This window comes from Physeter macrocephalus, chromosome 20 (genome assembly GCF_002837175.3).
Source record: "Physeter macrocephalus isolate SW-GA chromosome 20, ASM283717v5, whole genome shotgun sequence".
NCBI lineage: Eukaryota > Metazoa > Chordata > Mammalia > Artiodactyla > Physeteridae > Physeter > Physeter macrocephalus.
Window position 1 is genome coordinate 74,745,817 of NC_041233.1, and position 16,639 is coordinate 74,762,455.

Here is a 16,639-nt window from a genome sequence, read left to right on the forward strand (position 1 = left end):
GCAGATATTCACAGAGCAGATTCACAACAAAAGGAAAAAACGAATGCAATGGCATTATTTAAAGGTTATACATTTGAAACAGAAAACTATTTGCAAGACAGTCAAAACTCTTAGCAGCACAGCACAAAACGAAATGCTCAATTTATTTTTACTAGATATAAAATAAGCATGCAGGTAGGTACCGCACTTTAAAAATAAGGAATTAATAACTGGAGTGGAACATTATGAGCTAGCAAACCATAGTCTATGCAGTTTCACAGAGGAAATGACGAAGAGACAGATGCATTAAAGGAGATAGTAGCTATCAAGAAAGCTTGACTAGGATAGAGATGTCGGTTAAAGATTCAGACAGCAGCAATGTTTAGGCAACAGGGCTTCAGTGATGTTGATTTCTCTGTAGGGTGGAAATAACATCAAGCCCAAGAAGGCAAGAGCATGCTTTGCAGTAAAAGCAACTGAGAGTCCGTCCCATTCCATCATGCAGCAAGCCACCGACCCCCAAGGTAGGTAACACACTGCTTCTGTACACCCTACACACGGGGGTGCTTCTCCCCGGGCACCTCAACACACACCCATCTATTTACGTCTTGTTAAAAATAGAAAGCAGAACAAAAGTCACAAAAGTACTTACGGGATTTTAGCAAAATGGAATTTGGCATGAGAAAAAATTACTTTGGATTTTACAAAGTAATTTCAACTTCTGCCTTATAAGAAAGGGGGATGGGTGAATCTATACATTGACCCAATGACTCACTAAAAATATAAGATCCCTTCGGGTCTGAAGGGTGAAATTTCACTTGATCATAAATGTGAGGGTGGGATCTCATTGTGAGTGAATTTCCAAGACAACTTTCTTATCCCTGGGGGATGATTTTTAAACATTTAAAGAACTCTTTATGCAAGGGGAAAAGGGGCCATTTCTGAGAACAGAAGCTGTGTTAATTTTATAGCAATCAACCAAGAAGAGGAAAAAAACCATGGAGAGAAAGAGCAGTATATACCTGGCAGAACTGTCAACCATGCAGAGTGAAAGGATATCCCAATAGAATTACCCGCCAAGCACGTATATTCCCCAGCATCCTCAAAAGTTACATTCCGAATATAGAGAACCTCAATTTCTTTGTCCGTGGTATTAACACCGGCGGCCTAGAAAACAAGGAAAGCAAGAGAAAAGGCTAGACGACACAGGAATGATTGTGGAGGGGGCCATGGAACCATGAGGCGTCGCACCGGGGGCTCCGGAGGGTACCGGCCACCGGAAGATTCCGATTGCAGCCCATCCACAAAGCCCACAACCAAGAGAGACTGAGCGACACGGAGCAGCTCACCTCCACAGGCCCGTCACCACACTGGCTTCACCACCTAGACATACATGCATGCGATCAAAGGCATGGAAAAATCAACCCACAGAGATCCATTCTCTTGGCCTTTGCTTTGCTTTGCTTTGCTTTGGATATAGGGGTGATTTTCCAAAAGTATGGCACCCAGAAGTCCAAGTTGGGTTCTGGTCCTGTTGGCTGCAGACTCCCACCTCGAAAAAAGGATGGTTCTGTCTAAACTGTCGTGTCGTAGGACAGCACACCACAGATAAGCCCAAGTGGACACCTGGCACCTCCTTCCAGGCCTGTGGGAACCAGCAGGGTGCGTGGGAGTTTGTGCTGGTTAGCAGGCTCTGGTTCTTTTTACTCCTGCGTAACCATCTTGACATACGTTGCATTGAAAGAAAATGGAAGAAGGCATGATCTTGGTAGCAAAGAAACCGGACTCTTTCTTTTCTTTTCTTAATACAAACATTTGAATGTGAGTCATGACAAATCGAGAAAGGCAACCTGCCGTCTTCAACAGCGGCCAGGAGTACGTTTACTCACTCAGACGGAACATCCTTGAACTGGGGTAACAAAGTCAAGGACAGTATTCCATAAGTATCGGTTACGCAACCAAGAAAATGATGCTCTGTCGAACCAATTATATCGTGCCAGTATTTCTTTCAAAATGTGGGGCAGAGGAGGTATGAATTCTGCTGCTATGCAAAGGCCACAAATTCAACAGGCATGCCGCCGTGTGTTTACAACGGTGCTGATGTGTAGTACTGATGGGAGATGTGCAGCCTGAACGAGATAAACCAGAAGGAACAACTTAAAAACTGGGTGGGCGTGGAAGGTAATCTTTAGAAGAAATTAGAGCCAGCACGTTGAATATTGTGGGCATTTTTCCATGGCTGCTGGCATCATACCAGCTGCATCACCAAAGAAAGATTATGATGAATATACCAAGACCACAGAGTTATCCTATAAGCTGCCTGCAGTCTCCCAAAGCACCAAGTCTTTTCAGCTTCTATATCCAGCCTTCTTTAAAACAAAAACAAAAACAAAAGCAAAAAAAAACCAAAAACGTTGTTACCTTGCTGTTTTGGCAGGACAGTGAGCCAGGCAGACTGGTTGGCCTGCCCTATATAATTGGAGACCTTACAAATATACTCCCCAGCATCCGCCTCAGTCACATTGAACAGAGCCAGCACTTCTGCATTGGAACTATTTATCCCCGAGTGCTGGAACAGACATAGGAGAACAATATAATGGCCAGCCAGGAAGGACTTCACACCACCTAGGGTCCCACCACCAACACACCACAGAAAAACAACCTCCATCTCATCTAAACGGCAACATCAAAGGGCTGTGGGTTTAGAAGGAAGAAAACAGGTCAACTAGTGGACAGCAGAGGTGACCCAGTGGAGAGGGGAGGAAGGGTGTGATCAGTCCCCTTGCAGAACGGGTCCACAGTCCCCCAGGCTGGTCGTCTCTTTCCAGCTTTTTGGATCCTTGGTGTTCTCAGCTGGAGAGAACACTTCATTGGTTTAATGTTCTGAGTTGGGCTTCCTATGGTCCTACGGGAAGACTGTTGTTCTTTTAAAGGACGTTCGCTATGAGCAGCTCAACGTGGGAGACGTGGCAGGCAGTGCACTCAGAAGCATTGGTACAGACTTAACTGCTGCTTGCTACCACCATCTTGAAGAGCAAGACAGGTCTAAAAAATAAAGAGGCTGGCGCCATTAAAACAAGGTCTTGCAGGGAACCAAATAAGAACTACAAGGGGAAAGAAAGTTTCCTTGTTCAACGTTACATGAGTGCAGGAATACCTTCTCAAGCTTATCACCTAAACCACGTGTGAATGGATTTCAAAGGTTAAGGGGTCTCTCTTAAAAGGAAAATCTAAATTGTTTCTAAAAGGTGGCTACTAAAATGTGATCCTAACCTCATATTAAGAGACAGTAAGAGAAAACAACATCAGTGTAACAATAAACGTTGGTACAACGCCTCCGAGTTTACAAAGCTTTCCAGCTACGTCATCGTCATCCCATTTACTCCGCATAACGCCCTGTAGGGGAGACATGACCACTTCTGTAGATGTGCAGCTAAGCCTAAATGTCCCGTCTAAGACCTCAGGGCCGATAAATAGCTCAACTATTCTGACTCCAGCTTTGGCAGTCCTCCCCACACCCCGTCTCCCTTCTGAGGCGTTATCAGCAAAGCCTAAAGATCTGCTAATTCTTAAACACACCCTGTGCTGAACGCGTAAGAGAGTCGTCTTCTCTCAAATCCAAAGGGAAGCCAAAGAACCTGTGGCCGAAGCCATCAGGGAGACCCCGGCCGCGGGCGTCTTTGGATTCAGAACGTGCTCACCTTCAGAACCTTGAGGTAGGGCAGCCCGTCGGGCCCGTATTTACTGCCATTCTTCTCCACGTGTTTGATCCACTGGATGTGGGGCTGGGCGTCGCTGTACACTTTGCAGACAAACTCCACGTCGCCTCCGACCACAGCGGAGGCGTTTGCCGGTAGTCCGGCCTGGAGGATGGGCCGGTGCGGCGATCGCTCTGGGGGAGAGAGGGGTGGAAGGGGAGGCAGGGACAGGACGGGGGAGGGGGGGGTGGCGGGGAGAGACGAACAAATAAGTTGTATTGTCCAGAAGGCTGACCGTGAACTCAAGCCAAAAGGGCCTCGAGCCTGCTGGCTGACTCCTTTGAAATAACACCACGGCCCGACACAGAACAAAAACGACTTCAAAGGAGACAGCTGGGGCGCGACCCTTGTGAAAGGAGGACTTATTTAGAAAACTGAGAGAAGAACTTACTACATCATGAGTCACTGGACGTCCGTGGCCACCTGACGAACAAGGGATAAGATTTTATTCTGACAATCTAAAAGACAAATGGCGGGGAAAAGGTGACTCTTCTCTCATTCCACTGGGGACACTCTCAGAAGCTCACCTTGCTCGTCAGCTTAACAATCCCAGGGAAGCGACAAGACTAACTTTAAGTCGCCCTGAATTCCAAAATGGGGCCTATAGGCAGTGTCTCCCCGCGCATTTCTAAGATGCTCTGGGAAGACTTCCATCCATTGTCTCAAAAAGAAAATAAACTAAAAACTAAGGCCCAAAGTTATGAACAAATGGTTTCATCTCTTTGCTGTGGCATTCACTCCATTTGGTCATTCTTTGTCCCACGCCCCCATTCACCTCCTCGATAAGTAGTAAGTGTCACTGTACATCATCCCATGCTAGATGCACAGACAGACATTCCTCAGCTTATTCAGATGTGGCACCGAAAGAACAAAAAGCGACACTGGTTCCCAAACCCTGGCCATGTCTCGGGCTGTCTTAAAGGAGGCCCCACAGAGGAGAAGCCAGCAGTTACTTCCCACCCCCTCCCTCACCTGCCTCAGTCTCTAGGGAAACTCTCCGCTTCAGAGGTGGTCTCTGCAGAAACCCTGTAGAGGCAACCACATCCAGGTGCAGGAGCAAGCACACACCAGCTTCCTCAAGAATCAAGTAACAGACCAGCCTGCTGGGTGATCTTGTCCACAAAGGCCCCATAATCACAACTGGACTGGAACCTTCCTACACAGCAGCTCGGTCAAGAGTCACACACCCAATCATCCGTCCATTCACAAATATCACCCCATCCCCACCTACCTGTACGCACGGGCCACCGCCCGTTTCCCTCTCCGCACTGTGGGTACCACTGCCTTCACCCTCCAGCCTAAAACACCACCAAGGAAAATGAGGACAGGCCAACAGGCCCAACACAGCAAGGATGTCTCCATGCTGCGCCTAAGTATCCCCGCGCACGGGGCGGGAAACAGCCAATCAGCATGATGGCTACCTAAGCCTTTCTATATCTGGGCTTTCAGATGAAAATGTCATTTAGTGGAATGTGTTGGACAAGAGCCAGACCATGTGCAAATTGATTTCACTGCAATAAGCCTGTTGCTGGTTGTAAAAACTTAAAAAAAAAAAAAAAAAAAAAAAGGGAGGGAGGGAAAATAGAAAAAAAGAAAAAGTGCTGGCAATTACGCTGAGCACATTTCATTCCAGAATCTCCCATCACTTCACAGACACCTATATTTTTACATTAAAAAGATAAAGATTTCAGATCCCCAAAAAAGTCATTCATTTTTCACAGTATCACCCGCACAGGCTAAGTAAGCAAAGAGCCCAGAAGTTGAGGCTCCTAGTTTTTGTGGGCAGAAAATCTCAAAGCTGGGATCCTTTCAAGCATCACTAGAAACACTCACTGCTTGGCTGAGACACCATCCTAGCGATGGGCCACTGTGAGCCTCCTGGTCCAGCCTGGCGGCCAGCTGGATGCTACAGGGACCTGCCAGCAGCTGGCAGGGACAGAGCTCTGGTTCAACCCCGGCTCGCCCCATCCACGTGAGAAGAACAGAATTAAGTCCACACACACTCTCCCCATCAGGCCTCCTCCCAAGAGATTTAAGCCCAAGGAGCGCTGCCCTCCGGGCTGGACACGGCCAGCCAAGCTCACAAAATAGGCACCTTTGCGCCTATCAAATATTGAGGTAGTTTACTCCTTTCCACAGAGAAGTGAATGTCAGGTATCAGTTCATTCTCTGGCTCAGTTTTCCAGTTTTGCGTGCATGTGTTTGCATGTTCAAAGATAAATATTTACAGTGGACCTAAATATTTATTCTCAGAAACAAAGGTACTATAAAATCTTAAATGTCATAAGCCAGATCAACTGAATTTCAAACCAAGTCCTCTTTCTTAAACAGGCTTGTTTCTCATAAATCGTTTCACAAGCAAACACTGTGCATGTAATACCAAATAACGATGCCCATGAACAATGAGGTCTTTCATACGGCACGACAGCTCCAGCCTGCGCCAGCCTTCGGCAGAGAACTTCGTCACTGGGGCAACACTGGCAGGGCCCACGACGGAGCTGCAGTCTTGTTTTACTTGTGGTCAGCGTGCTGCTGAGCTCTAGTTATTAAGTTATTCCACTGCTATCCGGACTATGTTCACCAAAAAAAAAAAAAAAAAAAAACCCACCACCTTTGCAATGGTTTCATGTTATTGCATTTGCAAATTACAGCGTACCAAATGTTACCGCTTACAGTCTTGAATTCATCCTTTCAAGTTTTCTCACCTTATTCAAAATAACCTCTTAGCCACTCCAACTCCCCCTCGGCCCTTTCTCACTTTGGGTACAAAAGCTGCAAGCTGGATCGCTCTGTAATCGAAACCTTACACCGCCTTCCAAAACTTATTACAGCTGCCTTCAGTATAAAATGAAACCTTAGAGAATGTTATTTAAAATGTTTTTAAAAAGTCAGTAGGCCTCATGTTTCGTTTCTCCACATCAGGCTTTGATTTCCTTTGCAACCTTATTCTCTGCCCTTAAACAAGTCGGAGAACGAGGCCTGAAACATCTTGGAAAAGGTCCCTGGATGCCAGCATCTGCCGAGCACGGAGCTGCCCTTTCTCAGGTCCTTCAGTGATCACTCTTCCTTGTGTCCGTCAGACCCTTAAGAACAGGCATCGTTAGTGAGGGGATGACAGCGATTGGACTCCCGTTCTAACTTCTGAAAAGCTGGGGTGAAAGCAGGGTGCAGATGGCAGCTAGGAGAACAGGCTGGGTGGCAGCCCCCAGGAAGCGGGCAGCCCCTCCGAGGCCCGGCCCAGCGGGCACCTGGGAAGCACCGTGGGCACAGGGCAGTGACGGCGGGCACGAAGACCCTCCAACAGCGAATGTGTTCTCCTCGGCCCTGGGCCACACCAAAGCCCTTGGGTCTGCAACTCTTCTGGGCAGCAAGCTGATGTAAAAAGAAGAATTAGTCAGTGAATTATCTCTGGATGAGAGACTAAAACCCAGAGCTGGCCCATCTCTTGTCCTTCTGCGATAACAAAAGTCACATCTTCTCCGCCAGGAAGGATTTCGTTTTAGGCAAGGGTCTCTTACAGCATGATCAACTCTCAGATATTATAGCAAACAGATTTTCCTCTTTACCGGGGGAGTGAAATACATATACAGAAAAGCCGACGAGCACCTCACCTCTGTGTTTTTACTGAAATGTTTAAAAATACATATTCTGGGTTCAGCAGGTTGCAGGGGCCAGTTCATGGGCCTGAAAGAGGATGAGAACTCTTAACAATAGAGATTCTAAGGTCCCTGCGTGAGCTCCAAATTAAGACAGAATGGAAGGCAGTCCAAAGGGTGTGGCTGCAGCCAATGGACAGTTGGCTGCCCTGCTGGAATGAGGTTCTACCAAATAAATGTGTAGTAAACACAGCCCGGAGTGCTTTAAAAAACACGTTCTCTCCCCCGCATTCTCTCTCTCACTCCCTTTCGTCAAGTGCTCCAAATGAGCCCACTTTACCGAACCAGAAGGCCCAGCTGCTAGGAGTCTAAACATCAGACGGCCTGTCTCCAAATCCTGCTCTGAAGCTAGGACCAGGAAGGCAGGAAGAACACAGCCTGCTTCATTCCAAGGGCTAATTATTGAGAAAGAGAGAGAGAGAAAATACCTGAGTGACAAAGAATAAATCTTTGTTAATTGACCATTTGAAACTTTATAACATGCCCATCCTCTCCTGGACATAATAATACGTTTGCTCATAAGAGATCCACAACTTTTGCTCTGACATAGCAAAGGCCATAAAAAATGTCCACCGGGCAGAGAGGCCTCCTGTACGGACTCAGTAAATACGCATCCCGGGATCAGAAGGAGAACCAGCTTCTTAAATTACAGCTATAAATTAATCACGCCCAGAGTCACTGGTTTCCCAGCACACACTGGTCTTCTAAGTATTTCTTCCCAAAGTTCAGCAGCACTTGCAGCAAAGAACCATTTCAAAACCCCGCTCTCTGGCAGCAGAACACCAAAAAAGACTCCAATCACAACGCTTGCCCAGGACTGATCTGGAAACAGAAAGTCTGCTCTCGGGGCACCCATTCATTTAAGGAACGTGAAGAACCCTGCCTTCCCTGTCTTTAAATTAAAATCAAAATTTAATTACCTTTCCTCTAAAACGGCAGTTTCTTAGCAACTCCAAGGGGCTGAATAAGGAAAGAACATTCTGCGATTTCGAGAACAAGTGAAAACAACTGAGAATTCTTGTTTCTAAAGCCCAGCCTCCTTTTTTTTCTCAAGAGGAGGTCGTGGTGGTGGCTTTTGTTGCATTAAAAAAACGCACTAAACCAGTTAGCGTGAGGCATGATTATTAGGGGAGCCGATCAAAGGCCTCTGAAGTTTGAGGAGCCCAAGAACCTGCTAAAGACCTCATGCTAATTACAATTAGTAGAATGAGTTCATTGTCTTGTCAAGACTGTGCCAAATGCCCTCAAACCAGACAGGCTACATCTAGCTGGGTTCTGAGTTTTGTTTTCCCTAAGCTTCATCCATCCTCTAGAGACGGGCAGAAAAGAAGGTCAGAACCAAAAGCGATCTGGAGGAAAAGGGACAGTTAGGAAATAGGATGAGAAGGAGTACCACAGAAGGAGTACCACATTTCTTTCTTTCTCGGAAAGAATCAAAGTATGCGTAACCAGTATTTTGCTTGTCACCTTCTAGAACAGACTAGGGATGCTGGGTACCTGGAATTACTTTAAAAAAACAAAGGGGGGGGGGCGGGAAATGCATTTTGGTAGAAGGGGACTGGTTTGCTGCTCTTTCTTCATCCTGCACATAGCCTCATTTTCCTCCCGCTTGGACATCTGACTCTGGAAGGTCTTGAGGAACTGGGCTGGGGATCCATCTTCCTCTAAAACATACATGTTTCTCGGCAGAGAGAGCAAAGTCTGGGGAGCAAAAGCTGGTTTGGGAAAAGCCACAGTGTTTTCCCTCCAGCGCAGAGGTTCCTCAGTGACTTAGGGAGGCTGCACCATGTGAAATGCTAGCAGCAAAACACCACTAATTCCTTTGTGTTTGCTCGATGAGGTGGAGACGCAGGGTGAAGTGCTGGCTGAAGCAGGACGGCCTGGGAAGCCCAAAGCAGGCAGAGGCACGGTGCCTTCCTTAATTAATGTCATAGACGGTATTATTTGGCTGGGAGTTGAGTGGCTCCTACCAGCTGGGTGTCAATTTAGGTCTTCTTGGGCAGATTACAGGAGCAGGGCCGTGTGTTATTTACACCCCAAATGTTTACGATACCCTGATCTCTGTGCCTTCGAAAAGTTAAACTGGAACTGAAGACTCTTTGGCAGCCACAAAGGTATGCCAATTTTAGGTTCAAAAATGCCCTTCTTTTTGTTAAAAGGAGACCTAGCGTTGGGACGATGAAGAAGTTCTGGGAGCGAGAGCGGTGATGGTTCCACAACAATTGTACTTAATGCCCCTGAACTGCGCACTTACACACGGTTAAAATGGTACGCTTTACGTTATGTGTATTTTACCACAATTGAAAAAAAGAGAGAGAGAGAGAGAGACATGGCAAAGGTGACAATATCATAGAGTAAGATATAGTCCTAGGATCATGGAAAAGCTGCCTTCTCAATTAGTTAAGCATGTTTATCTTGTCCCATTGACTAAATGAAGGCTTTTCTCTCTTCTGACACAAAGACGCTGCACAAGGTCCCCCCCTGTATTGTGCTTGGTTTTCACGCTGATGCGAAGCTCAGACATCAGTCTCCCCAGGCTCCCTCCTGAGGAGCTGGGGTAAACACAGCTGAGAGCAGTCACGCTGGGAAGCTCCATCACGGAGCCTCAGTACCCTGCCACTTGCCATAGCGGGTGCAACGTCTCTCAGGAATGCAAGATTATCAGCTGGTGTCTGCAGAGCTGGGTTCCCTTCATGGGAAGAGTATGCTAGAAACAATAGAAAAAGAAGAGAAAAAAAAAAAAAAAAGTCCAGGAATTAAACATACCCTCTTGTTACACAGGCAGAACTCTGATTTAGAATATCTTTTCTCAAATGATTTGCAAAGAAGCTAAAAACCAAACCATGGAGGAGTCCCAAAGACAGCAGCGATCAGAATGAAGCTGTTTAGGATGAAAAGGTTGATATCAAAAAAGATCCAGAAATAGGTCCTAGAAAAATATTCACCCAGGTGCCCAACAAATAGGTATATGCAAAGCTTGTCAGTGGAGCCTCTCTGGTCACTGGAAACTAAAAGATGAACACCAGTTAAATACCTAGTAAAAGGAGGATGATTAAATAAATTATACTCTGTTCACAAATAAATTATACTCTGTTCACAACAGACAGCATACAGGCCACTACGAAGAAGGAAGCAAAGAGATATGTACAGACGTGGAAAGATGTCCACGGTAATAATGTTGACAGTTTCACCAACTTTCACCATTAAAAAACCTTACTTCTAGAGGAAGTCCAGAAAAATCTATCATGCTAATCTCTCAGATGCCTTACTTTGCTCCTGGGGTGTGTCAAGCAGAAGCAAAAGCTTTCAGCCCATCTGAGCAAACAAGAAACGCCTCCCTTTGGTAATGAACCATAGGAGAAGTGGAACAATAAAACCTCATTTGTTTTCTTAGAGGCAAACTCAGACCCTGAAAATAAAAGTGATTCTAGATAATTCCTTGCTATAAGCATCATCTAAAGAGAAGTTTCAAAATAGTCACCCAGACCACAAAAGGCTCCAATATGAATTCTACGTCTCTTCTCACCATCCAAGGCAAATGGGAGGCCTCAGGCCAGCCTGCAACCCTGCTCACTACCCACTGATCACTCAGCGATGGTTCACACACAAGATGGTTTTGTTTCTTTTGGCCAAAATGTAAGATTTAAAGGACTAAATCCTTCACTTTTCAGTCTCAGTCCAGAGTGTATACGGAACCAAACAAAATGAGGAATTCCTTTTTCAAAAAAAAAGCACAACTTCCAAAAGAGTCCTCCCAAATAGTATGCAATGCTTATCTTAAAAAAGACCACTTTCATGCTGAGATGATGGAGAATATGTCTGGGGCACCAGCTGACCTGTGATTTACACATTTATTGGGGATGGACAGAATTCCTACAGGCCTTGTTTGAGAGAATTCTCTAAGGCGGAGGCTCCAGGAGAAAGAAACTAAAAGGAGAAGTTCTATCAAGATCCAGGAACCTCCATCCCTATTTATCATCTTCTCACTGCGGCAGTTTGGGGTCTTTTTTTTTTTTTTTTTTTTTTTTTTGCGGTAGGCGGGCCTCCCTCTGCTGTGGCCTCTCCCGTCGCGGAGCACGGGCTCCGGACGCGCAGGCTCAGCGGCCATGGCTCACGGGCCCAGCCGCTCCGCGGCACGTGGGATCCCCCCGGACCGGGGCGCGAACCCGGTTCCCCTGCATCGGCAGGCGGACGCGCAACCGCTGCGCCACCAGGGAAGCCCCAGTTTGGGGTCTTTTGCACTGTGAGCTGAGAACCCCAGGAGGCCAAAGCACGTGTTTCATTCAACCAATTGTCACAAACACCCTCTAGGCCAAGCACAGGATGCCCCATAGATAGAGGATTAATCATTACATTACAGTACAATCAATAAAGACAATCCCTGTAGAATGCTCTGCTCTATCTTTTCCCTCTAAACCAAGGCACTGATGTCCTCATCTCCTCAGAAACAGAAAAACTTTCCCAGAGAGACACTAACATCCTCCCCTCATCCATCTCTTCCCAACTTCCAACCTGACTCTGACCTCACTATGGTGAAACTCTAAATGCTGCCTTTCCAACTCAAACCTGCTCTTGAACTTGGGAGCACACCCCTGTTACTATAGGTCATTTCTGCCCTACCTTCCCCTGACTGTGAAAATAAACCAAACACAGGACCTGAATGTGACAGCAGGGTGTTCTAAGGGAGGGAGAATCCATAAAAGCATTCTGGTGGAAGTATTTTTTAAAAGGGGAAGAATTTGTTGGCATTTCTACACTCATCTTAATGAGATTTGGCATAATACGTCTCAACTGGGGTCTTTTGTGAAAAAAGGTGACCGGTAATTGAAGCTGTATATATAAGTTTAGAGAGGAACTCGGAAGATTCCTTGCATTAGAATTTGCAATATGTTAAGAACCACATACCCCCAAATATAAGTAACTCAGGCTGTTTTTCTGTTACTTCAATTCAGCACATACTGATCAAAATCTTGCTAAGTTCTAGCTCAAATTACTGGGCACTCTGACTGCCATGGATGGATTTACATCTTCACGCCAAGCTTACTTGCCCCGAGTCTAATAGCAACAAGCTTTCTCTCCGCCCTCTGCGCCCACCTGAATTATTTCCAGCTACGACGAAGAGACCCTCTTACAAAATGCTGTTAAGTCATTCACTTGTCTGTAACACTTCTACATCCTCTTTGCCCACACCACAGACTCAACGCCAAAGATCAGACAAGAGCTCAAATATTAGCCCTCACCCCAGTCACCTCAGTCAGGCCCGCTGCCAGAATCTAAAACAATCAATAAGGCCTCCTTCCTCAACTGTGGAGCAGAGGGCAACCGATGGCTTGCAGAGAACATGGCACATATGCTGACACGGCAGTTCTAACACGGTCCCCCCCAGGCCAGCGAGTGCCTGCTTCAACCCCAGGAGCCGGCACCCACAGGCGTCACCTGCCCTCAATGCCCAGAAGGAGACACTCCGAGCTGGTATCAGTCCTGCAGGAAAGCACTTTCTGCTGGTCGGTACATCTGGGGCTGATGCAGCCACCCACTGGCCAGCTTTTGCCCCTGAAATACCTGTTGTGAAACAGGTATAAAAAGTCGCTCTGTAGCAACCCAAAATCTCGTTAAACAGTAGCTACCAAAGGAAGTTTTGAAATCTGCGTCCTGAAGGAAAGGAGAGGACCAGCCACACCTTTAGCCAGGGCTGAGCTGAGTGTACATGTCTCGGCTTAGAGCTATGAAAGGAGGTGTGGGACCCCCTAATGACAGGACTAGAGATCACTGGTGGGTCCCATTATTTAAAAGCACTGCCCTCCTACCAAAGCGTGTCATCCCCCATTTTACAGATGAGAAAACTGAGGTTCAGAAGTTCCATGACTTCCCAGGCCACAAAGCTAGCAAAGGATGGAAACAGAACTTGAACCACTCACCCACGTAATTCCCACCAGGACCTCCAGAGGTGCTCAGGTGCCCCCCTGAGGGTTGATGCTGTAGCAGCGGTTAGGACGAGGAGGAGGTACTGGCTGCCGGAGCCACAAAAGCAGCAGGACTTGGCCTCCTACACAACCCCCACTACAGCCCCACCATTCCATGTCCACTTCAACAAGCCCACTTAGGAAGGCACCGCTGTGACCTATGCCTGGCATGGCACCTCCATCCATCCATTCTCAGTTGAGGGGCTTTCTGCCTTCCTCCAGCTAGATTTCACAACGTCAAGCTGGCACGCAGAACCAGTATCAGGATAAACACCAAGTCTTGAACTCAGAGCAAGAAGTGGAAAAGAATTCACTGGCATCAAAATCATGAATATGGAAAATCAAATGAGGTCTGGCCAGGAAGCTCCTAGGTCAAGATGCTTCCAGTTGAGAATCCCAAGGGGCTCTGCGGAGCCGAGGCCTGGCGAGTGCCAGGGAAATGCACCAGAGCTACAAGTTGGAAGGTGAGAGTCAGGTGTCCAATGCGTTCAAATCTCCAGATACACGGTGTTGTGCAGTTTCAGGCCACCTGCACTACAGCCACCCTCTTCACTCAGAGAAACAAAAGCAGGGTCCGGGAGCCAAGATGTGACAGGAACTAGGACAGAGAAGGGTCTTCCATAAGGAGCAAGTGGCTGGGAATGCTCCTAATTTTGAGAGCCTCACGAATAAACCAACCAGTTAATTAATGAACTAGACCACCATTTCTTCATTTACTGAAACACTACTTTGTTCCAACCGGACACCTCCCACCAAAAAGAAAGGTCCGCTGCACAGCAGAAGTGTGGTTTCAGGGGCTCTGACTTGCCTCAGTCCCCTTCCTAGAGCTCAGGGATCACACTGGGTCCTCTGTCTTCCCAGGACGGGACTGCCCCAAGCGATAAACGGTTGACCCCACCTCTCCCACGGGACGGGCTGCCGAGCGCGCAACGCCGGGCGTCAGCCCCTTAGTCAGGCCTATGGGTCAGCGCCCGCAGTAACAGCCTTCGCTCCTCCCCGACACACGCCTGGGGGGTGGCAGTCAGCAGCGGGACGGGTTCCTTCTTGCTTTCGGGCTGAGTCCCATCACGTCTGAAGCCGAGTTACGGCGGACTGGTGTCAAGGGCCAGTGGACAGCGCTGTCCCTGTCCGCCGCCCCGCAAGTCAGGGCCGGCGGAGGGGCCTGGGTGATCCCCTCACAGCCAGAAGGGACTCCTGGCCCCGACCGGCTCCCAACCGGCCACCCAGACACTGTGTGCTGCTTATAGCTCTTGCCCCGGCAGGACAAATTTCGGGAAAGTAGATGTAGAGGAGTAGGCAAGGCTGGTCTCTGCAAATCCAGAGGACCCGTGTCTACCTCTGCTGCTCTTTACCCCCCAAAATACCCAATGCCAGGTGAAAAGCTCATAAGTTATCTGCTGGTCTCTGGGAATGCAGAACTGGACATCAAAAGGAGACAGAGTTCATAATTCAAAGCCAAAGAAAGGGTCTCTATGAGTCAGAAGGAGCAACTGGTCTTCTGGATACTTCCATCCCTCTCTCTCTCTCTCTCACTTTCTGGGGTTTTTTGGAAACAAAGAGCTGCACATGGGGTTCGCCTTTGAGTCTGGCTGCGGCAGCTGCTGACTCCACAGTAATCCTGAAACAGAGACAGTGGTGTGCGGCGCGCGCAGCGTGAATCTAGGATTCGAGAGGACCCAGCTCTGGAGTGCCTTCGAGACCTTGGCAAAAATCGCTTACCCGCCCGGAACCTGGAGGTCCCCAGTTGTAAAATGGGGTGAGAGGTGGAGGTAACGAGACCAACTCGATGAACCTGAAGCTCTCAAACTCTACAGCCCTCTTCTGCGAGTTCAAGCAACTATCTCAGTCCTGGGAAAGCCCAGGCGACAGCATTAACCAAAGATGGAAACCTCAGCAGGACAAGTGACCGTCAGCCACTGGCCGGTTCTGTCGGTCCCAACACGGCATCCAGGTTGTTCAATAAAACTTCTGGTTGAGTCAATAAAGGCCATCTAAGATGTCTTCTAAGCCTCAAAGGAGTTTCCAAGTTTGGAAAGGAGGAGAGTAGCATTTGTTGCTAGCCACCTAGGTACCAGTTGGGGGTTTTCACCTGTTTACCCAACCGATTTCTCATACCCACTATAGTGGGTTGAACTGTGGCCCCAGCAAAGATGAGTCCATGTCCTAGAACCCCCGGCACCTGTGACCGTGACCCTATTTGGAAATACGGTCTTTGTGATTAAGTTAAGGATCTCAAGATGAGGCCATCCTGGATTGAAGGTGGGCCCCAAATCCAATGACAGGTGTCCTTACGAGAGAAAGGCAGAGGGGCATCTGAGACAACACGGAGAGGAAAAGGCCACGGGGAAGACAGAGCTGGAGATGGGGTGACATGTCCACAAGCCAAGAACTGCTGACAGCCACCAGAAGCTGGGACACAGGCATGGACGGATTCGCCCTCGGAATCTCCAAAAGGATCCAACCCTGCAGAGGGCCTGACTTCAGACTTCTGGCTTCCAGAACGGACAAGAGAATAATTTCCTGTCGTTTTAAGCCATCCAGCCTGTGACGATGTGTTACAGCAGCCCCTAGGAAACTGATACAGCCATCACAGAAACGAGGGAGGCGTCATATCTGAGAGAGGCTCAGAGGAGCTAAGTCACTTGTCCCGGTCCGCCTGGCCCCTAGTGTGTGGGCCCACAGGCCCGCTATGCTCACAACGCCAGGCTGCCTTTATCTAACATTAGTGAGTCTCAGCACCTTCCTTTTCAGACGCGAGGAGAGTGAAAGCAAAAGTTAAACGACCTCTGCCAGGCTGCTGCTTCTTGGCGGCAGGGCCCCAGGCAGAATCCTGCACTTCAGCCTCACTCACTGATGACCTACGAACACTTGCCACCTCCCAGAGCTCGCTACTTTAAGGAGAGCCCGTTTTATTATCACCACAATTACTGAGATGTGGAACTTCACACTAATTTTCCCTTGCAAGTAAACGGCTGAAAAGTAATGGTGTCAATTTTAATGAGGATCAAGCAAGGCTCCTAAAGGGGCTCCCATAAACCAAAGCATTGCCCTCACACACAACAATGGCTTGCTATTTAATTCCAGAACACAAGAATGTCACTTAAATGACACAGCTTTTACATTAAAGTGCTTATGGGAACGCTTTTCCAAGGAAGAATTTCAATAAAAAGGTCTCACCCAGCCTGATGCGTCGTCATAGCCACACTACAAGCCTATGTATCATAGCAACAAAAATAAAACCTCGGAGAACGGGAACTAGGACAGGACTTCACTTTCTTTTTTT

At 47.7% G+C, this 16,639-nt stretch overlaps 1 protein-coding gene across 3 annotated transcripts in view; it reads right to left on the reverse strand.

Annotated features, from left to right (window-relative positions):
• The window catches only part of FGFR2 (fibroblast growth factor receptor 2), a 377,174-nt gene that overhangs the window by 33,464 nt on the left and 327,071 nt on the right, over nucleotides 1-16,639 (reverse strand). Inside the window, exons 16-17 of one of the 3 annotated variants that reach the window (XM_028480979.2) lie at nucleotides 3,681-3,871; nucleotides 1,002-1,146 (exon numbers count right to left, since the gene is read on the reverse strand). In XM_028480979.2, coding sequence (XP_028336780.2) covers nucleotides 1,002-1,146; nucleotides 3,681-3,871 — 336 coding nt within the window. Of the gene's footprint in view, nucleotides 1-1,001; nucleotides 1,147-2,400; nucleotides 2,549-3,680; nucleotides 3,872-16,639 lie in introns of all 3 variants that reach the window. The other 2 variants (XM_007110550.4, XM_055080920.1) reach the window with 2 other exon arrangements.